Source organism: Cynara cardunculus, assembly GCF_001531365.2.
Source record: "Cynara cardunculus var. scolymus isolate 2C chromosome LG 1, CcrdV1, whole genome shotgun sequence".
NCBI classification, from domain to species: Eukaryota; Viridiplantae; Streptophyta; class Magnoliopsida; order Asterales; family Asteraceae; genus Cynara; species Cynara cardunculus.
The window spans coordinates 186435-202034 of record NC_037528.1 but is presented as its reverse complement, the minus strand read 5'-3'; the positions used below and the strand labels follow the sequence as shown (position 1 = coordinate 202034).

Below are 15600 nucleotides of genomic sequence, written 5' to 3'. Positions count from 1 at the left end.
ATAATAAATTAATATAATAATAATGTAATAAACTGTAATATATAAAACCAAAAATATAAAATAATAAAGTAACATAAAAATAATAAAATAATATATTTTTTAATATAAATATATAAAATAAAACAAAATTAATAAAATATAAATATATAATTATTGAGTTGATGTTTATGAAAAGAAATGATGAGTTCAATTTCCAAAAAAATCAACACCCCCTATTAAGGGGTGCCATTAGCACTCCTCATTCCAAATGGTGGAACGAGAATACGAATGAAGCGGAGATTAGGAATCACGCGCTCAGAGAGAACTCCCATTCCCATAGTGTAGTGTAGCAGTAGCATCACTACATGACCTACGTGGCCCCGATCTACTGGGAAAATGATGGTTTTCTTTTTCTTTTTCCGTAACGGCTTAATTACGATCCCATATAACATATCTTTTTTCAAATTCAGAAAATATATTATACTCGCTATTTTAATTATAAAAAAAATAACAAAGAAATGTCTTTTCCACCCTGTAACCCTTTTCCTATTTTATATAATTAAAAATTATTAAAATCGAGGTGTGTGCAAATTGTTTCGAACATTCATGGTTTAACACAAAAAATTCTACTATTAGATTATAACTAATTTTTGTTTGATTACATCAATTTAAATAGATGTACCTGTAAGGTGCCTAATTTTTTTCCATTACATTGGAACAATACATGTATAGATGCACCCCTCTTTTTTATACTGAAATCCGCCTCTACATGTGTTGCATATTTTTTATAACTTAAAATATCCTTACTAGCAATCACTGTAATTTATTAATTAATTTCTTACAATATTAAACGGCAATCATACTATATCCTTTTATCATCTTATCAAATAATATTCTAGATCTTTCTCATACATATCAAATATGAAAATGACACTTATGAATATCTCCAACAAAATGGAGAATCAAAGTTCAAAATCTCTAAAAAATTGCATTCAACTCCAACAATTATCCATTTTTAGAAACTATATCATTAATTATATTATTAAAATATTTATACATTCAATTAAATATTATTTCTTTTTTATAAACATTTCATTTCAAGGTTTTTTATTGATGGAATATAATAAAGAAATAATTTATCTTTCGTGGTGCCTATTTTTAAAGAGTTCTTTAAATTTGGAGAAATCTATACTTTTTTTAATTCATCTATATATTTTGTGTTATAACTAAACACCAATCCGACCGACCTTAATTTGAAACCTAAAAGTTAAAACCGAATCAGAAATCCGATCGAACTTTTTATTTGTCCACCCAAACTCATTGTGAGCATTTACCAGTAAATTTTTAGTGAACCAGCCATCGATGTAAAGAAGGGTTCATGTAAGTAAATTGACTGATAGGGTGAGGTAAAAAGGGGGCGGGCCCCTTCATCTCTTGTTGTAAACCCGTGGACTCGTAATCTTTTTCTCTCTCCGACCCACTTCTCGCGCTCATCTCTGTCTCTCTCTCTCTCTGGAGGGACTTGGTAAACTGCCCAGAAATATCGTGGAAACTTCCTCTATTCCCCACCCCTGTATCGTGTATAATCCATTTTTATTTCAAAACGAAGCCCCCAGAAATCTTTCCATCTATTACTTGGTTGTATGATTCTGTTTCTATTTCATTCAACATCGAAGACTTCACACTTTGTTCAACATCTGTTCTTGTACGACTTTTTCTGTTTTATTATTTTATTACTTAATTTCTGTTTCTTTGTTGAAGTCGTTTCAATCAAGATTTTCTGCATCATCATCATCCATGCGTCTTTCTTMTATGTTTCTGTTTCTTTGTTGAAGTAGTTTCAATCAAGATTTTCTGCATCATCATCATCCATGCGTCTTTCTTGTATGTTTCTGTTTCTGTTTCTTACTTGTAACTTAATCTCGTCTGTGAAGTTTGAATTTGACTTGGGTGTTATTGATTTGGGGGTAGTCTTATTGCTTTTCGTTTCTTGATTTCATAAATGGAAGTGGGATTGCTTTCTTTGAATTCCGGATTAGGTTAGGATTAACTGATTTAAGTGATTATGAAAACTTGCGAATTGCAAGTCTTTCTGTTGTTTGTTTGATGAATTGAAGAGTTTACTGTTGGTTTCTATAATTGACTTTCTTTGATAGAATAGAATATACAGTTTGCCTTGGAAGGTTCTTAGATCGTAGTTTAGTTTGATACCAATCGAAAAAGATTAATCTTTCTTGAACAATATAGTCTAAATAGGGGAAACCCTTCTCTTTATTTGTTTGTAACTCTAAAAGGAACTTGTAAACTTGAACACTTTTTGTTGATACTACCACTGGCACTGATGTTAATGTATTTGACTATTTGGAGATCAGGCATTACCCATTAGTTGGCCGAGTATTGTGGCTTGTATGCTATGTTTTATGAAACATTATGTGGTAAGCCCACCTATAACTATAAGTTTGATTATTTGATATTTAAAAAGGTACTTGCTTTTAGATCTTCAATGTTTCCTGTTGTATTGCCAAATTGGCCCTTTGCCACCACACCACCACCACTATTACCATCTCCATTGTCGTCAACACTTTCCCATTCCGTTATTCTATCATCCGGTTCTCCAATTTATCGCCATCATATGAATCGAATAAATTTGATTCATGGGTAAAAAAGAGAATTCTGCTATGGTTGGGATGTTAACATTTGGGCCTATGAACATCAAGTAAAGGAAAAAATAGCAAACAATCATTTTTTGCCAGAACGGTACATAAAAGGCTATCTGGCTGGAGTGAAGTGGTTTCACAAACACATGTTTTAGGCCTAATGTATTTAATCTGTGCTATATGTTATACGTACCACTTGCCTTTAGATTCATTATATAAATTGTAAGTGATGCATTCGTGTTTATGTACAATATTTGTGATCTAAATGGGATTTGTATATCTCTCTCTCCAGTGGTTCACCTTCAGCATTCTGAGTTGATTCAAGAAGTCTAATTATTTATGGAATTGAAGGCACCCGCTTATTTAACGAGAGTTGAGAGGCTGGTGCTGCAATTTGCACTCTTTTGACACATAATCTATAGCAATGAATCATCCACCTGAGAAGTTTGTGAGGTTAGATCTTGTTTAGGATGTTCCATTGGAATTAGTAGTCTATTTTAATTGTCAGAACCATAGTTATATTAGGACCATGCTCTGTTGTGTATTACTTACTATACGATATTTGATATTAATGACCAGGTTTCAGGATTGGAAATCAGATAACAGCAATGGGCAATACTCTACAAGTAATGGAGGTTCTTCACAGAGATTTAGATCAACTTTAGGTTCAGTTTCCAATATGTTCCGAAAAAGCTTGGAACATGGTTCTGGAGGGTTTAAAAGCTTGAAAAGATCAATGGAATCTCATTCCTTAAATAGGATTCTGAGTAGAGGCCTTGGTTCTGGGAAGAAAACGCTCAACCCACAAGGGAAATTTCTTCAGAAGTGGAACAAAATATTTGTGTTGTCGTGTGTGATTGCTGTTTCTGTGGATCCGTTATTCTTTTATATTCCGATAGTCAAAGATGACAAGAAGTGCCTTGATTTGGACAAGAAGTTGCAGATCACAGCTAGTGTTTTGCGTTCCTTCACTGATATCTTCTACATAGTTCATATTATCTTTCAGTTTCATACTGGTTTTATAGCTCCTTCTTCCCGAGTATTTGGTAGGGGTGTTCTAGTTGAGGATGCTTGGGAGATTGCAAAGAGATATATGTCCTCCTACTTTCTTGTGGACATTCTTGCAGTTCTTCCATTGCCACAGGTGATAACCAAATCTAGTCAAATGTATGCTTTACAAGTTCATGCTTTATGCTTAATTACTTCTTGTATCCCAAAATAAATGTGCAATGGTGGTTCGGCACATAGATTGATCTAATTGTATAACTGTTTAGTCAAGTTTAAAAATATCCCTTGGTGATGACGAATGGAGGAATCTTTTCTTTTTGAAGTATATAATATTTATATATGGCAAATGAACTCACACACCCTCCTCACCTTTGGTGAGGTTTGAACCCTTGACCTCCTGAGAGGCTGGGCTCTATTGGTAACGTGGATACCGCTAGGCCAAAGTCCCTTTGGTAAAATGGAAGAATCTTGTTGACCCAAATCAATGCTTTCAATTATATTGTAGTGGCTACTGATGAGCAAAGAGGTAGTTTTAGATTGAAACTTGCCAAAATAGGAAATGTTTCCTGATGGAGGGAATATGATACGGTATTATTTTCTCTTGATTATTTGTTTTTCTTGAATGTGAATCACCAAAATTCCACTGAATTGATCTTCTTGTGTAATCTCAGGTTGTGATTCTGATCATCATACCGAAGATGCACGGGTCAAGATCTTTGAATACGAAAAACTTGTTGAAGTTTGTTGTTTTCTTCCAGTACATCCCGAGGATGCTTCGAATCTATCCTCTGTATAAGGAAGTCACAAGAACTTCTGGAATACTTACTGAAACTGCATGGGCTGGAGCTGCTTTCAATCTCTTCCTTTATATGCTGGCTAGTCATGTAAGAGGTGGCACAAATTGAGTTTGCATTTTTGGATTACATTATATTTAACCAGTCTTGCCTTTTTAGTTTTCGTCTGAAAACTCAGGTTTTTGAAGCTGCAATAGGTTAAGGGTGTGGTTGGTTAGAATCAAGAAATGGGAATGGGTATAAGTTTAATTTTTCCCAAACTAAGTGGGAGTACATGATTGCCCATAACTCAGTAATGAGTTATTCCGTTATACCCAACCAACCATCATTACCATTCTTGTTCTTTATCATCCCAACCTCCCAACCAACCAAGCAAAATTAATTTATTTATGTTTCAATTTGACAGTCAAAATGGCTGGTTGGATTTTCACCATTTCGCTAGATAACAATATTATTCTACTACCTCAACTGCTGATTACAGTTGAGTTTGTCTTGATGTTGTAGGTTCCTATTTTTCTCTAGAAATTTCGTGGAAGTCTTGTTTCATTAGTTTATACATACTAATCATGTTATATGCTATATTATAAACACTTTTTAAGTGTCTCATGATATTTTATTGATATCAGGTATTTGGGGCCTTTTGGTACTTGTTCTCTATTGAGCGTGAAACCACCTGCTGGCGACAGGCATGTGGAAATATATCAGCAACGATTGTAGATGGGACAACTCCAGGCTGTGTCCATTCTTCATTTTATTGCCAGGATGAATCACATCCTGTGGGGTATTTGAATTCAAGATGCCCCATACAGGAATCAAACAACACTCCTTATGATTTTGGAATCTTTCTTCCTGCCCTTCAATCTGGTGTTGTAAACTCGACTGATTTTCCACAAAAATTCTTCTACTGTTTCTGGTGGGGTCTGCAAAATCTGAGGTATGAATGCCTCAATTTCTCAGAGCCCTTTCAGTTTTTGGCTCTAGTTTTCTATCATGCATCTTTACGTCCTCTCTCTATCTAGTATAATGATAAGTAGCCAATTCCCATACATGATGCGATTTTCTTGGTCAATTTTGCAGTTCGCTTGGTCAAAATCTTAAGACGAGCACCTTTGTGTGGGAAATTTGCTTCGCGGTGTCCATCTCTATAGCTGGTCTGGTTTTGTTCTCATTTCTCATTGGGAATATGCAGGTTGGTAACTGATATTTCTTTCTATAGGTCGTGTAAATAATTATGTGCACTTGTATGTGGGTGTGTGTATATATATATATATATATATATATTTGTCATTAGGATCATCGTCATGCTTTTAGCAGCTTATGCATGTTTGAGGTTGTATTCGGTTATTGGGATTAATAGATTAATAAGGGTGTGCATAAATCTGTTTGAAACTAAGGATTTGGATCTGAACCATAACTCATTTGTAGTGTCAACATTTGAAGGTTTATCTAACTTGAGATCTAATGGTGTGAGTACAGACGTACCTGCAGTCCACAACCCTAAGATTGGAGGAGATGAGGGTGAAAAGACGAGATGCAGAGCAGTGGATGTCCCACCGTTTGCTTCCAGATCCTCTTAAGGAGCGAATCAGGAGGTATGAACAATATAAATGGCAGGAAACTAGAGGTGTTGATGAAGATAATTTGATCCGAAACCTTCCAAAGGACCTCAGAAGGGATATAAAACGACATCTATGTTTGCAACTGCTAAGGAGGGTGAGTTCTTTTCATTCTTTCTTTCTTTGCCTTGCATAAACTCGCTTAAAACGAATTGGAACTTAACCTCTCCTGTAAATATCCTCATTTGTTTTCAGGTTCCCATGTTCGAAAAGATGGATGACCAACTAATGGATGCACTATGTGACCGTCTCAAACCAGTCCTTTATACCGAGGATAGCTACATCGTGAGGGAAGGGGACCCAGTTGATGAGATGCTCTTTGTAATGCGAGGCAAATTATTGTCGGTTACAACCAACGGAGGTCGAACGGGCTTCTTTAACTCTGATTATCTGAGAGCAGGTGATTTTTGTGGTGAGGAGCTTCTTACATGGGCCTTGGATCCCCATACATCATCCAACCTCCCAATCTCTACAAGAACTGTCCAAGCACTTGAAGAAGTGGAGGCATTTGCCTTGATGGCTGATGACCTGAAGTTTGTAGCCTCTCAGTTCCGCAGACTTCACAGCAAGCAGCTACGCCATACTTTCAGGCTCTACTCGCAGCAATGGAGAACGTGGGCGGCTTGTTTCATTCAGGCGGCATGGCGGCGGCATTGTAGGAAGAAGTTGGAGGACTCACTTCGGGAAGAAGAAGACAGGCTGCAAAATGCGTTAACTGGAGGCGGTGGGAGTGGTGGGAGTTCACCTAGTTTGGGTGCCACAATTTACGCATCAAGATTTGCGGCTAACGCGCTCCGTGCTTTGAGGCGAAATGGTGCAAGGAAAACAAGAATTTCTGAGAAATTACCACCCTTGATGCTTCAGAAGCCAGCAGAGCCAGATTTCACTTCTGAAGATAAATGAAACTCTTAGCTCTGCATTTTTAAACCCTTCTAGGGATTGTTTATATTATGTTGTACAAGGAGAACATCTTATTTGTATTGCTGTAAAAGATACAAAATATCCAGTCAAATGATTGTTAACATTTATAATTGTAGATAAATTGGGAGTTTTTGATTAAATACCAACAGCCATTAATGGGCATTGAAATATGAAGTGCATAAAATGAGAGAGAGCCATCAATGGAATCTGAATCCGGCATAGGCTGATACGACTTTCTTGGTGGTCATTGTTATCCTCCACACCAAGAAAATGGTTATCGGCAGCCACGGCATTTGATATTTAAATAATTCCAAACAACAAAAAACAGATTGAACGGGTCAAATTCCAGCATCCAGATGAAGTTTAAGGAAAGATATACGTAAAGTATAGATACAACCAAAGAAGATCAAAAGAGATGGTTGGATAACACAAGATGTCTGACTTCTGGCTTCACCTTGGTAGACCTGCTGTTCTTTAATATGGTATCTAAAGTGGCTATAGCTTCCAAAATATGCTTCCCTTTGTTCAACATTATGCAACTTGCCCTGTAAGATGGAATATGGCTTAGTTTCAGACCCAAATACATTTTATTTCTTTTAAAGCCAAATTACATGACAAAGTAACGTACTTTAACTTGATTTTTATTTTGGATAACGTATTTTCAACTCTTTCATTTTGATACCTAAGATGTAAAGTTTTAAATATTTAAGTACTCAGGTAACCAGTTGAAGGATTAACCGGTTATCATGCTAATGTGGTGAGTGATGTGGTATCCAACTCAATATTATTTGCTAACGTGGTTAGTGACATTTTCTATCTAAAATTAGTCTTTTTTTTAATCTAAAATTAGTCTTCAACCGGTTACCCGAGTACTTACATGTTTAAAACTTTACATTCTAGGTACCAAAATAAAAGTTTTGAAAGTAAGTTACCCAAAATAGGAATCAAGTTAAAAGTACGTTACCATTTCATGCAATTTGCCCTTCTTTTAAAACATCATAATCACAAGAAGTTCGTTTTTGATTTTTTTGAAGGGTACAGATAATAAGAATTCTGATACTGACCTTCGTCCACAAGCCACGTCTGTTATCTCAGCTCTAGTGGGCACACCGGTCTTTACAAGTGACTCAAGTACTTGTGTTGCCCAAATAACTGGGACATGTGCTGCGTTACAAATCGAAAGAATCTGTTCTTGAATATCTGCCATCATCTCCCATCCACACTCAACTGCAAGATCTCCTCTGGCAATCATAACCCCCAAAGGGTTTGGTAGCTTCATTGCCTCTAAAAGCATGATAGGCAAGTTTTTAACCCCATCTTTAGTTTCAATTTTCAAAACAATTCCCAAGTGCTTAAGTTTCCTCTTCTCCAGTTCTTGTCTAAGCACAACAATATCATGAGCATCTCGAACAAATGAAATCCCAACAATATCAGCATTGGTAGCAACAAAGTCAAGATCCATGATATCTTTGGAAGTCAAGCCTTCATACTGAATTTTGCTTTCGGGAATGTTGATGGATTTCTCAGGGCCTAGTTTAGTACCTCGTGGACCAGCATAAGTAATGGAAACAACTATTTCTGAAATACTGGTCCCCTTGATAACCCCCCATATTTTTCCATCATCAAAAGCAATAGGCTCTCCAGGTTTGACTGAATCAAAGAGATACCCAGAAGAACAAGTTATTCTAGGAGTGCCAACCATGGAAGAAGTTGATTGTTGTTGTTCGTTTGAGCTATCTCGTGTTATCACTAGCAAGTCTCCAACTTTCAATCTAATGAATGACTCTGTGGGAGGAACATCCACCACAAATCCAATCGAGGACTTTTTCTTGTTCCCCTTGATATACAATTCTGTACCTGTCTGAACATAAGCAGTTTTTGTACAATCGGCCATGAATCCAACACCAGTAAAGACAGGGAATTTCTTTGAAATCATAAGTGACCTTTGTTTTCCTCTGGCATCACTGAATCTAACAGTATCACCAACTTCCAGCTTTGTGAGAAACTCTTTGCTGTCCACATATAGGACCACATCAGGAGATACATGAGCAGGTGGCGGACCTGCTCCTTCTGGAGCCAGCCAAACCTGGGCAGAGTTGATCACATTTCCAATGGCGCTCTTTTTTGGAGATATTTTCATGACACATGGTCCAGCTTTCATCCTACCAGTTCGTAGCTTTGGTCCAGCCAAATCCATGAGAATCCGACATGATTTCTCCAGCATTTGAGAGTTTACTTTTGCTCTTCTGATTATCTCACTCCAAACACTTGGATCACCATGAGCACAGTTGATACGAATGATTGTGGCGCCTGTCTTAATAATATCATTAATAAACGTTTCATTCGCTATGGCTTCTTCACCAACTGTGACCATGATATGAGTTCTTTCATCTTGAGGTGGACCAATCAGAATGTCCCGGTTAGAATTTGCCCTATTTGTCATCATACCTATTGTGAACTTACTGTTGGAATAATTTTTTGAACTTTTGTCATTTGCTATACCATCGACTCTCTCATCACCATCTAAAGAGCTAGATTTTAGGTTTTCCAACATCTGGATTCCTGCAGAAAGGCTTGCAATGACATATGGATTGATTGTTTCCAAGTTTAGAAGGCCTACTGAAGAGAGGTCATCTTTTAGCTGGTCAACATCAAGGCTTCTGAGAGCTAAATAATGTATTAGGTTTGCAGCACTCGTGGCATGTCGTCTGCAGATACACGAACAAAAAGACAGTACTATGAGCGTTAAGTGCAGATAATATCTTCCAATTCCTAATTTCCTATACCAGTAAGATGGAGTATACTCGTTAACCAATAAGGTCCTGATAAAGCAAAATAAACAAATATACCTGTGACACAATTTTAATCTGGAAGCATTCCACTGTTCCATTGCTAAAGCATGCATATGAACAGCCTTTAGTTTATCTAGAAGATTTCCCTGGTTTCCCAGGACTTGCGCATTTTGTAAGTGATCTTCACTCAAGTATAATGAAGAAGCAACAATTTCCTTCGCTGGATCATTAGATTTCCTACCGTTCTTTGAAGTTATTAGTGACTGATCAGCAGCGTAGGCACCTACAGTTCTTTCAGGTTCATCGTTTCCATTTCGAATAGCAGAGACAATAGAGGTCAATGGAAGTGCTCGTTTAAGTCTTCTTTGAGCCTGGACAATTTTACCGCCGGAAACTAATATTTTGGCATCAAGTCCACATGATATGTAGAGAGATTTATCATGTAAGTTTGAGGACGCCAACACCGCCGCTTCGGTTGTGTAAGGGCCCTGGAAATTTTGGCCCCAGAAAGAAGGCGTGTTAACTGGCAATTCAAAGATCGGTGAAAATAGAAAATGGAATTTGTGTGAAGCAGAAAAGACAGAAAGGTGCCATCTGCATATAGACGGAAAGGTTTAATGGAATAGAGAAACAAACAATAGTAAATTATGAAAGGCGCCAAGCCATTAATCACAAAAAAGAGGAGTACAATTTTATTATTAGCATAAGATGTATATGCAGCGCAGCAGCTGGTAGATTATAGTTAGTAGAGAAGAAATCAAGATTTTCTTTGTGAACAAACAGTATATTTCTCATAGAACTGTTTCTCGATGCTGGAACCATGCAGGAATATATAAGTATAAATTCGAGTATCTGTAAGCATTAAGCTTGAGAGGCTACTTACATAATTTGAGGCATGATTGATGACTGAGCTAAGTGAAGCTGCACCGAACGACATCTACAAGATAATGTTTCAGCAAAAAGAGGACAATCCAACCTGCAGATGACAGTAACCTGAGGCTATCATTTCAAATACTAAAAGACCCTCATATGGACTCATGATTGCATGAAAGGGCACTACATGTGGTAAACTAGCAATGGAGAAGAAAGAAGAAATTTTGGTTGGATAAGACAAGCATAAACGCGCAGGAGGACATGAGAATTTATGTACTTCTACTTTTAATGTTACAAGAATATCAGGAATACGTTAGGCTCCACATGGACACAAATGATTTGTGGATAATGTACAAAACTTCTTAAAGAGATTTGCATCGAAGGTGAACTTTTGTTGGCATCACACCCATAATACTGGATAAATGCCTAGTTGATCTACAGATCCAAAAGTATTTGGTCTTCTATCCAGATGTTAACTTTGTTGTTCACCAAAGGAAAATTGTTCAATGCAGCTGGAACTCATCTCTAAGAATTGGCACAGAGGCGTACCTGAGTAGGGTTCACTCTTTGAAGAAGGAGGGGGGGGGGGGGGGGGGGGGGGATCAACTGTTCAAATAGAGTGCCATTTATGAGTCAATGTCCTCAAAACTTACTGCTCACAATAATAGACATCCTCCATTCAATATATATAAAACCATTTCCGTTATCTGTTCTGTTCCAAATAAGTGATAAGTGCTTGACTGTTGCGAAAAATCATGAACCTACACAAATCCTTAACTTCAGATAAGAAAACATGAATTTTGTATAACTTGTATCAAAGTCTGGTAAATAACTTTGAAATATTTAGCCCTACACGTTCCGAAGGACCTCTAATGGTTGAGAGGAGCGCATTTGGCTTCCTATGAGCAGGTTTCCAACTTCAAATTCAATATGAGCAATCGGGGAAAAAGATCAAGTGAAGAAGGAACATGATCAGAAACTATAGCCAAATTCATCCCATGCTATCCAAGATGAGGAACAGAAGGACCAAATATTTTGAAGGAAATCAACAAGTGATCATTTCCTAATTTGATTCAAGAACCGAATTGGCTAACATGTTGGTATGGCAGGATCACCAAAACGAAAAAACTCATCGGAAAGGAAAGTTGAACAGGACATACGAAATGAATGGAATGATAAATTATTACCTTCTCGAATGTTGGTGGAATAATGGAGGTTAAAGATGGAGAATCTGTGGAAGGAGAGGATGCGAGAAGAAACAAGGGGAGTGTGGCCAACACGAACGAGGCAGATTCGGTCAGAGGGGCCATTATATTATTACAAGCGATACCTAATTTCTTAAAATAAAAACGAAATTTTCCAAGTTTAAATTTAGATTTTAAGGAAATAATTGGATAAAGAAATAATTTTTTTATTATACATTAATGTTTTTATTAAATCTATGAAATATTTAATATAATTAATGTTGTGACGTTAAAAATGAAGAAATTGATGTAATTTTCTTTTAACGATTTTGTGTTTTGATTGTACATTTTGAAATTTTTTGAAAAATCTAAACGGAAAATGTGGTTTTTGTTCTTTATTTTGATCTAACAAATTCTCTATATTGTTTTATATGATATAAAAACAAGGAAAACTTCAAGTTTAGAGAATTCTTTAAGATTTTATGTGTGGAAAGAGAAATTAAATTTTTATTCATTCTCATTAATAAGATTGAATTATCATTATTTTATATAGTTTCTTTTTAAAAAGTATATTGGAATAATAATTTTATAAAATATTTTAATAATATAATGGATGTTAAAATTTTAAAATAGAGAATTTGTTGGAGTTAAATATTATTCGTTTTGAGAATCTAAATTTTCTGATCTTTATTTTAAATAAATTATAGAAAATCTATTGAAGATGTTCTTACAGCTTATACGCTAGTTTTTTTTCATGACAAAAATACTGATATATACGATGGTAGGAGATAAGTTTTCATTCTCTTTTTTCTTTGAATTTTTACGATTTTCCTTTTTTCCTCTTCCTCTTTTTTTATAAAGCATATGGTACTACACATTCAAAGTTAACCCCATTAGTCTCAAAAATGCAAAGGTTTAAGGTTTGTGACAGCTATATGATTTCTGGACGATAGGTTATGAGTTATGACAGAGATTTCTTCTATTGATTTTAGAATTTCCGATTCGTTTTTTGATTTACTTTAATTGAAATAATAACAAAAATGACTGAATAGGATAAGATATATATGTTTGATCAAACGTACCGTTTAATCCTAAAATCGAATAACCTTAATCTAATTCGGTTCGGTGGTTTGGAACTTTTGACCCCGTAGGTGTGTTATATAGTCATGGATCTGCCTATGATGATAAATCTTATAAGGTTGTTTGAGTGATGGAATTTTTAAAGTATATTTGCAACATTTGATGTTTTTTTTTATTACCCTGGATATCCAACCCGCTATGCGAGCTGACTAATCCCATGACGATCATCTGCTTTGTAGATAGCCCAGAGCCACCGCATTTGAACCTCCATTGCCACAAGGGGATTTTTATTCCTCATTGGATTTGAACCTGAGACCTTCTGGTACTTTTGACCTTTGGAGCCAAGCTCAAACTAATCAGGCACCACCCCTATGGTTGACATTTGACGTTGGTAAGCATACAAACTGAAATCTTTTTTTTTTTTTGATATATATGTTTGTTGATAATCATTTTGAGTTTAAAATTTTGACATTTGAGATAAATAATGTATTAACTTATTCCGGTGTGGTACATGTAATAAGCACTTTTGAGTGTTTGGATACACAACTTATACTAGTGCCAAACCGATAATAAGAAGTTTTTGAAAAAAGTTAATCTCTTATGACTTATAATAAGTTGATAAGTGTTTTTGTAAAAAAACATAAGTTTGTTTCAAATAAGCAAATCTCAAACACCCCTTAATTGGACGAAAACACAATTTTGACATAACTTTTGATACAAAAATCTAAGGTGTGTTTGATTCGTAGAATGAAATTTGATGAAATTGAAATCCATCAAATAAATTTGATTTTGAAGAAACTGAAATGAAATTTGATGAAAATTAATCACGAATTTGATTCCTTGGATAGATTTGCATTCAATTTAATGAGTTTTGGGTTGTCTAAAAATTACTTAAAATAGTTAAGGCCTAGATCCACACCGAAACTAGCTAAGAACCAATTTATAGTCACCAATCCCTTATGAAGTTTTAAATTACCGATTAAGGTTCATCGGTTATAATTTGTTCTTTTTAAAGCATAACATTATACCAAAGATTCACGAGGTGCAAGCTTCCTCCTAAGCGTGTTTTAATTTTTAAACAAACAAAAAAAGCTTTATTTTTAAGAGAAAACCAGACTTAACATATGAAAAAAAGACCAGTTGGGTTTTTTAGGTCTAGGTTTTTTTAAGGTTTTGAAAAAATCTTGGCCTAATTGGGCATTCAGGCCTAGGCTTTATCAATTAATGCGTCGGGCTTTTTATGCATCTCTAACACTCACTTATTGGTCAACGAGTCAGAACCAATTACTTGGTTATATTTTTCGTTGGGACTCTGGAGCGATCATAATAAAAAAATCCATCTCTAAAAGAAACAACGAAGAAAGTTCTACAAAATATTATACCACAATCTTTTGCAATGATCAAGTAATTCAAGTGAACATTTACATGAAAGACAAACAACCACAAAACAATTAGAGGACAAAACAAAGCTTCATGAGTATGAACCTAAGACAAACAACCAAACCTCCCATAAATAACATTGTTTTCACCCTAAATGTTCAATATCTAACATAACATGTATGCTCACAAAACACAATTTCAAACCTCAAAGACAGCTAACTTCCCTCTTGACAAACGAAGGCAAAGCAAAGGCAGCTCGATGAATCTGTTTTAATTTGAAAAATAACAAATTAATCAATTAAGACCATATACTATACCTTAGTCCCTGTTTGGAAAGAGCTTGATGGGCTTAGTGAGCCTTATAACTTAGGTTGTGAGGGTCAGGTTTCTTTATATTACCTCAGAGTTGTAGAATCTTAATTCTCTCCGATGTGCTCCCTTTAGCTTCTCAATGGGGTTTATAGGAACCTTAAAGTCTACAGCCGGTCCATCCGTTGAGCATAGTATGAATCCAATAACACCACTGTATAACCACAATTTGAGTTTTACATCTGTTTGTTTTCTCTATATCTCAACAACAAAATATAGATGAATTCGATTCGCACCTGGGATATGTGGGTATGCTTGCCCATGCATAATGAACAGAACCTTTGAATATCTCACGGCAAGCGGTCACCATATCCTGAATAAGATGAGTGTGGAGCCACATACTCTCTGCCATATTACAAACAACACCTCCAGGCCTTAATGCTTTTGCTATCATCTCAAAGAAGGGCCTTTTCACAAGCTCTTGAGCAGGACCTACACTCAACAAACAAAAAGAAGATACAGATTTACATATATAGGGTGAGGTTCAAGAGAAAACTGCAAAAAAATAAAAAACTGATGAACATCCCGTAACCATTCATCTGTACAGTATGCACTTGTGCATAGAAACCAAGAAACAACTTCAATTACTTGTATGCACATGTGCATATCGTACAGATGAATTTACTAGGGCGAGTTTTTCATTTTTTTGGGTTTCCTCTAAACATCCCCCCCTCTCTCTTTCTATATATATATATATATATATATAGAGGAGTGCTCATATGAAAACCGCCCTCATTTGTGTAAACCGTGCAAACCACCTTCATCTGTCGATTTCATTGTTTAATCTTATGAAATTTTTTCATGAAATTTTTTAATCTTGTGAAATTGTTTCATATAATACTTTTTTTGATGAAGTTGTTTCATATATGGTTGTGAAATTGTTTCATTTAATACTTAATGAAACTGTTTCATGTATTTCTCTAACATTAATGAAACTGTTTCATGTA

The 15600-nt window shown here is 35.5% G+C and overlaps 3 protein-coding genes across 6 annotated transcripts in view; 1 reads left to right on the top strand and 2 right to left on the bottom strand.

Moving 5' to 3' along the window:
* Positions 1 to 1522: 1522 nt before the first annotated feature.
* Positions 1523 to 7110, top strand: LOC112500359 (cyclic nucleotide-gated ion channel 1). 4 transcript variants are annotated; one of them, XM_025103857.1, is made up of 9 exons: positions 1523 to 1684; positions 2352 to 2414; positions 2929 to 3089; positions 3216 to 3780; positions 4316 to 4528; positions 5065 to 5372; positions 5516 to 5627; positions 5915 to 6151; positions 6250 to 7110. In XM_025103857.1, the coding sequence occupies exons 3-9, from the start codon at positions 3061 to 3063 to the stop codon at positions 6955 to 6957; spliced, it is 2172 nt and encodes a 723-aa protein (XP_024959625.1). In that variant the 5' UTR covers positions 1523 to 1684; positions 2352 to 2414; positions 2929 to 3060; the 3' UTR covers positions 6958 to 7110. The 4 variants fall into 4 exon arrangements, with proteins under 4 accessions (XP_024959625.1, XP_024959618.1, XP_024959633.1 ...); XM_025103850.1 differs by lacking the exon at positions 2352 to 2414; XM_025103865.1 differs by lacking the exon at positions 2352 to 2414 and having other exon boundaries at positions 1523 to 1863.
* Positions 7111 to 7277: 167 nt separating this feature from the next.
* Positions 7278 to 11895, bottom strand: LOC112500349 (plastidial pyruvate kinase 4, chloroplastic). The gene is made up of 5 exons (XM_025103831.1): positions 11828 to 11895; positions 10651 to 10743; positions 9825 to 10255; positions 8040 to 9683; positions 7278 to 7520 (listed from the first exon to the last, which is right to left on the bottom strand). The coding sequence occupies exons 2-5, from the start codon at positions 10702 to 10704 to the stop codon at positions 7382 to 7384; spliced, it is 2268 nt and encodes a 755-aa protein (XP_024959599.1). The 5' UTR covers positions 10705 to 10743; positions 11828 to 11895; the 3' UTR covers positions 7278 to 7381.
* Positions 11896 to 14293: 2398 nt separating this feature from the next.
* Positions 14294 to 15600, bottom strand: part of LOC112516023 (spermine synthase-like) — a 4532-nt gene continuing 3225 nt past the window's right edge. The window contains exons 6-8 of the mRNA XM_025123041.1: positions 14890 to 15128; positions 14684 to 14807; positions 14294 to 14549 (exon numbers count right to left, since the gene is read on the bottom strand). Coding sequence (XP_024978809.1) covers positions 14490 to 14549; positions 14684 to 14807; positions 14890 to 15128 — 423 coding nt within the window. The 3' untranslated portion in view covers positions 14294 to 14489. The remainder of the gene's footprint in view (positions 14550 to 14683; positions 14808 to 14889; positions 15129 to 15600) is intronic.

Bases quoted from the DNA above. Each gene is read 5' to 3' on its own strand.
- LOC112500349 (XM_025103831.1), bottom strand. From the start codon at position 10,704: ATGTCGTTCGGTGCAGCTTCACTTAGCTCAGTCATCAATCATGCCTCA. The intron at 10,256-10,650 runs GTAAGTAGCCTC...CAAAATTTCCAG, and splicing joins TCAATCATGCCTCAAATTAT to GGCCCTTACACAACCGAAGC. The intron at 9,684-9,824 runs GTATATTTGTTT...GTGTATCTGCAG, and splicing joins AGATTAAAATTGTGTCACAG to ACGACATGCCACGAGTGCTG.
- LOC112500359 (XM_025103850.1), top strand. From the start codon at position 3,061: ATGAATCATCCACCTGAGAAGTTTGTGAG. The intron at 3,090-3,215 runs GTTAGATCTTGT...ATTAATGACCAG, and splicing joins CCACCTGAGAAGTTTGTGAG to GTTTCAGGATTGGAAATCAG. The intron at 6,152-6,249 runs GTGAGTTCTTTT...ATTTGTTTTCAG, and splicing joins GTTTGCAACTGCTAAGGAGG to GTTCCCATGTTCGAAAAGAT.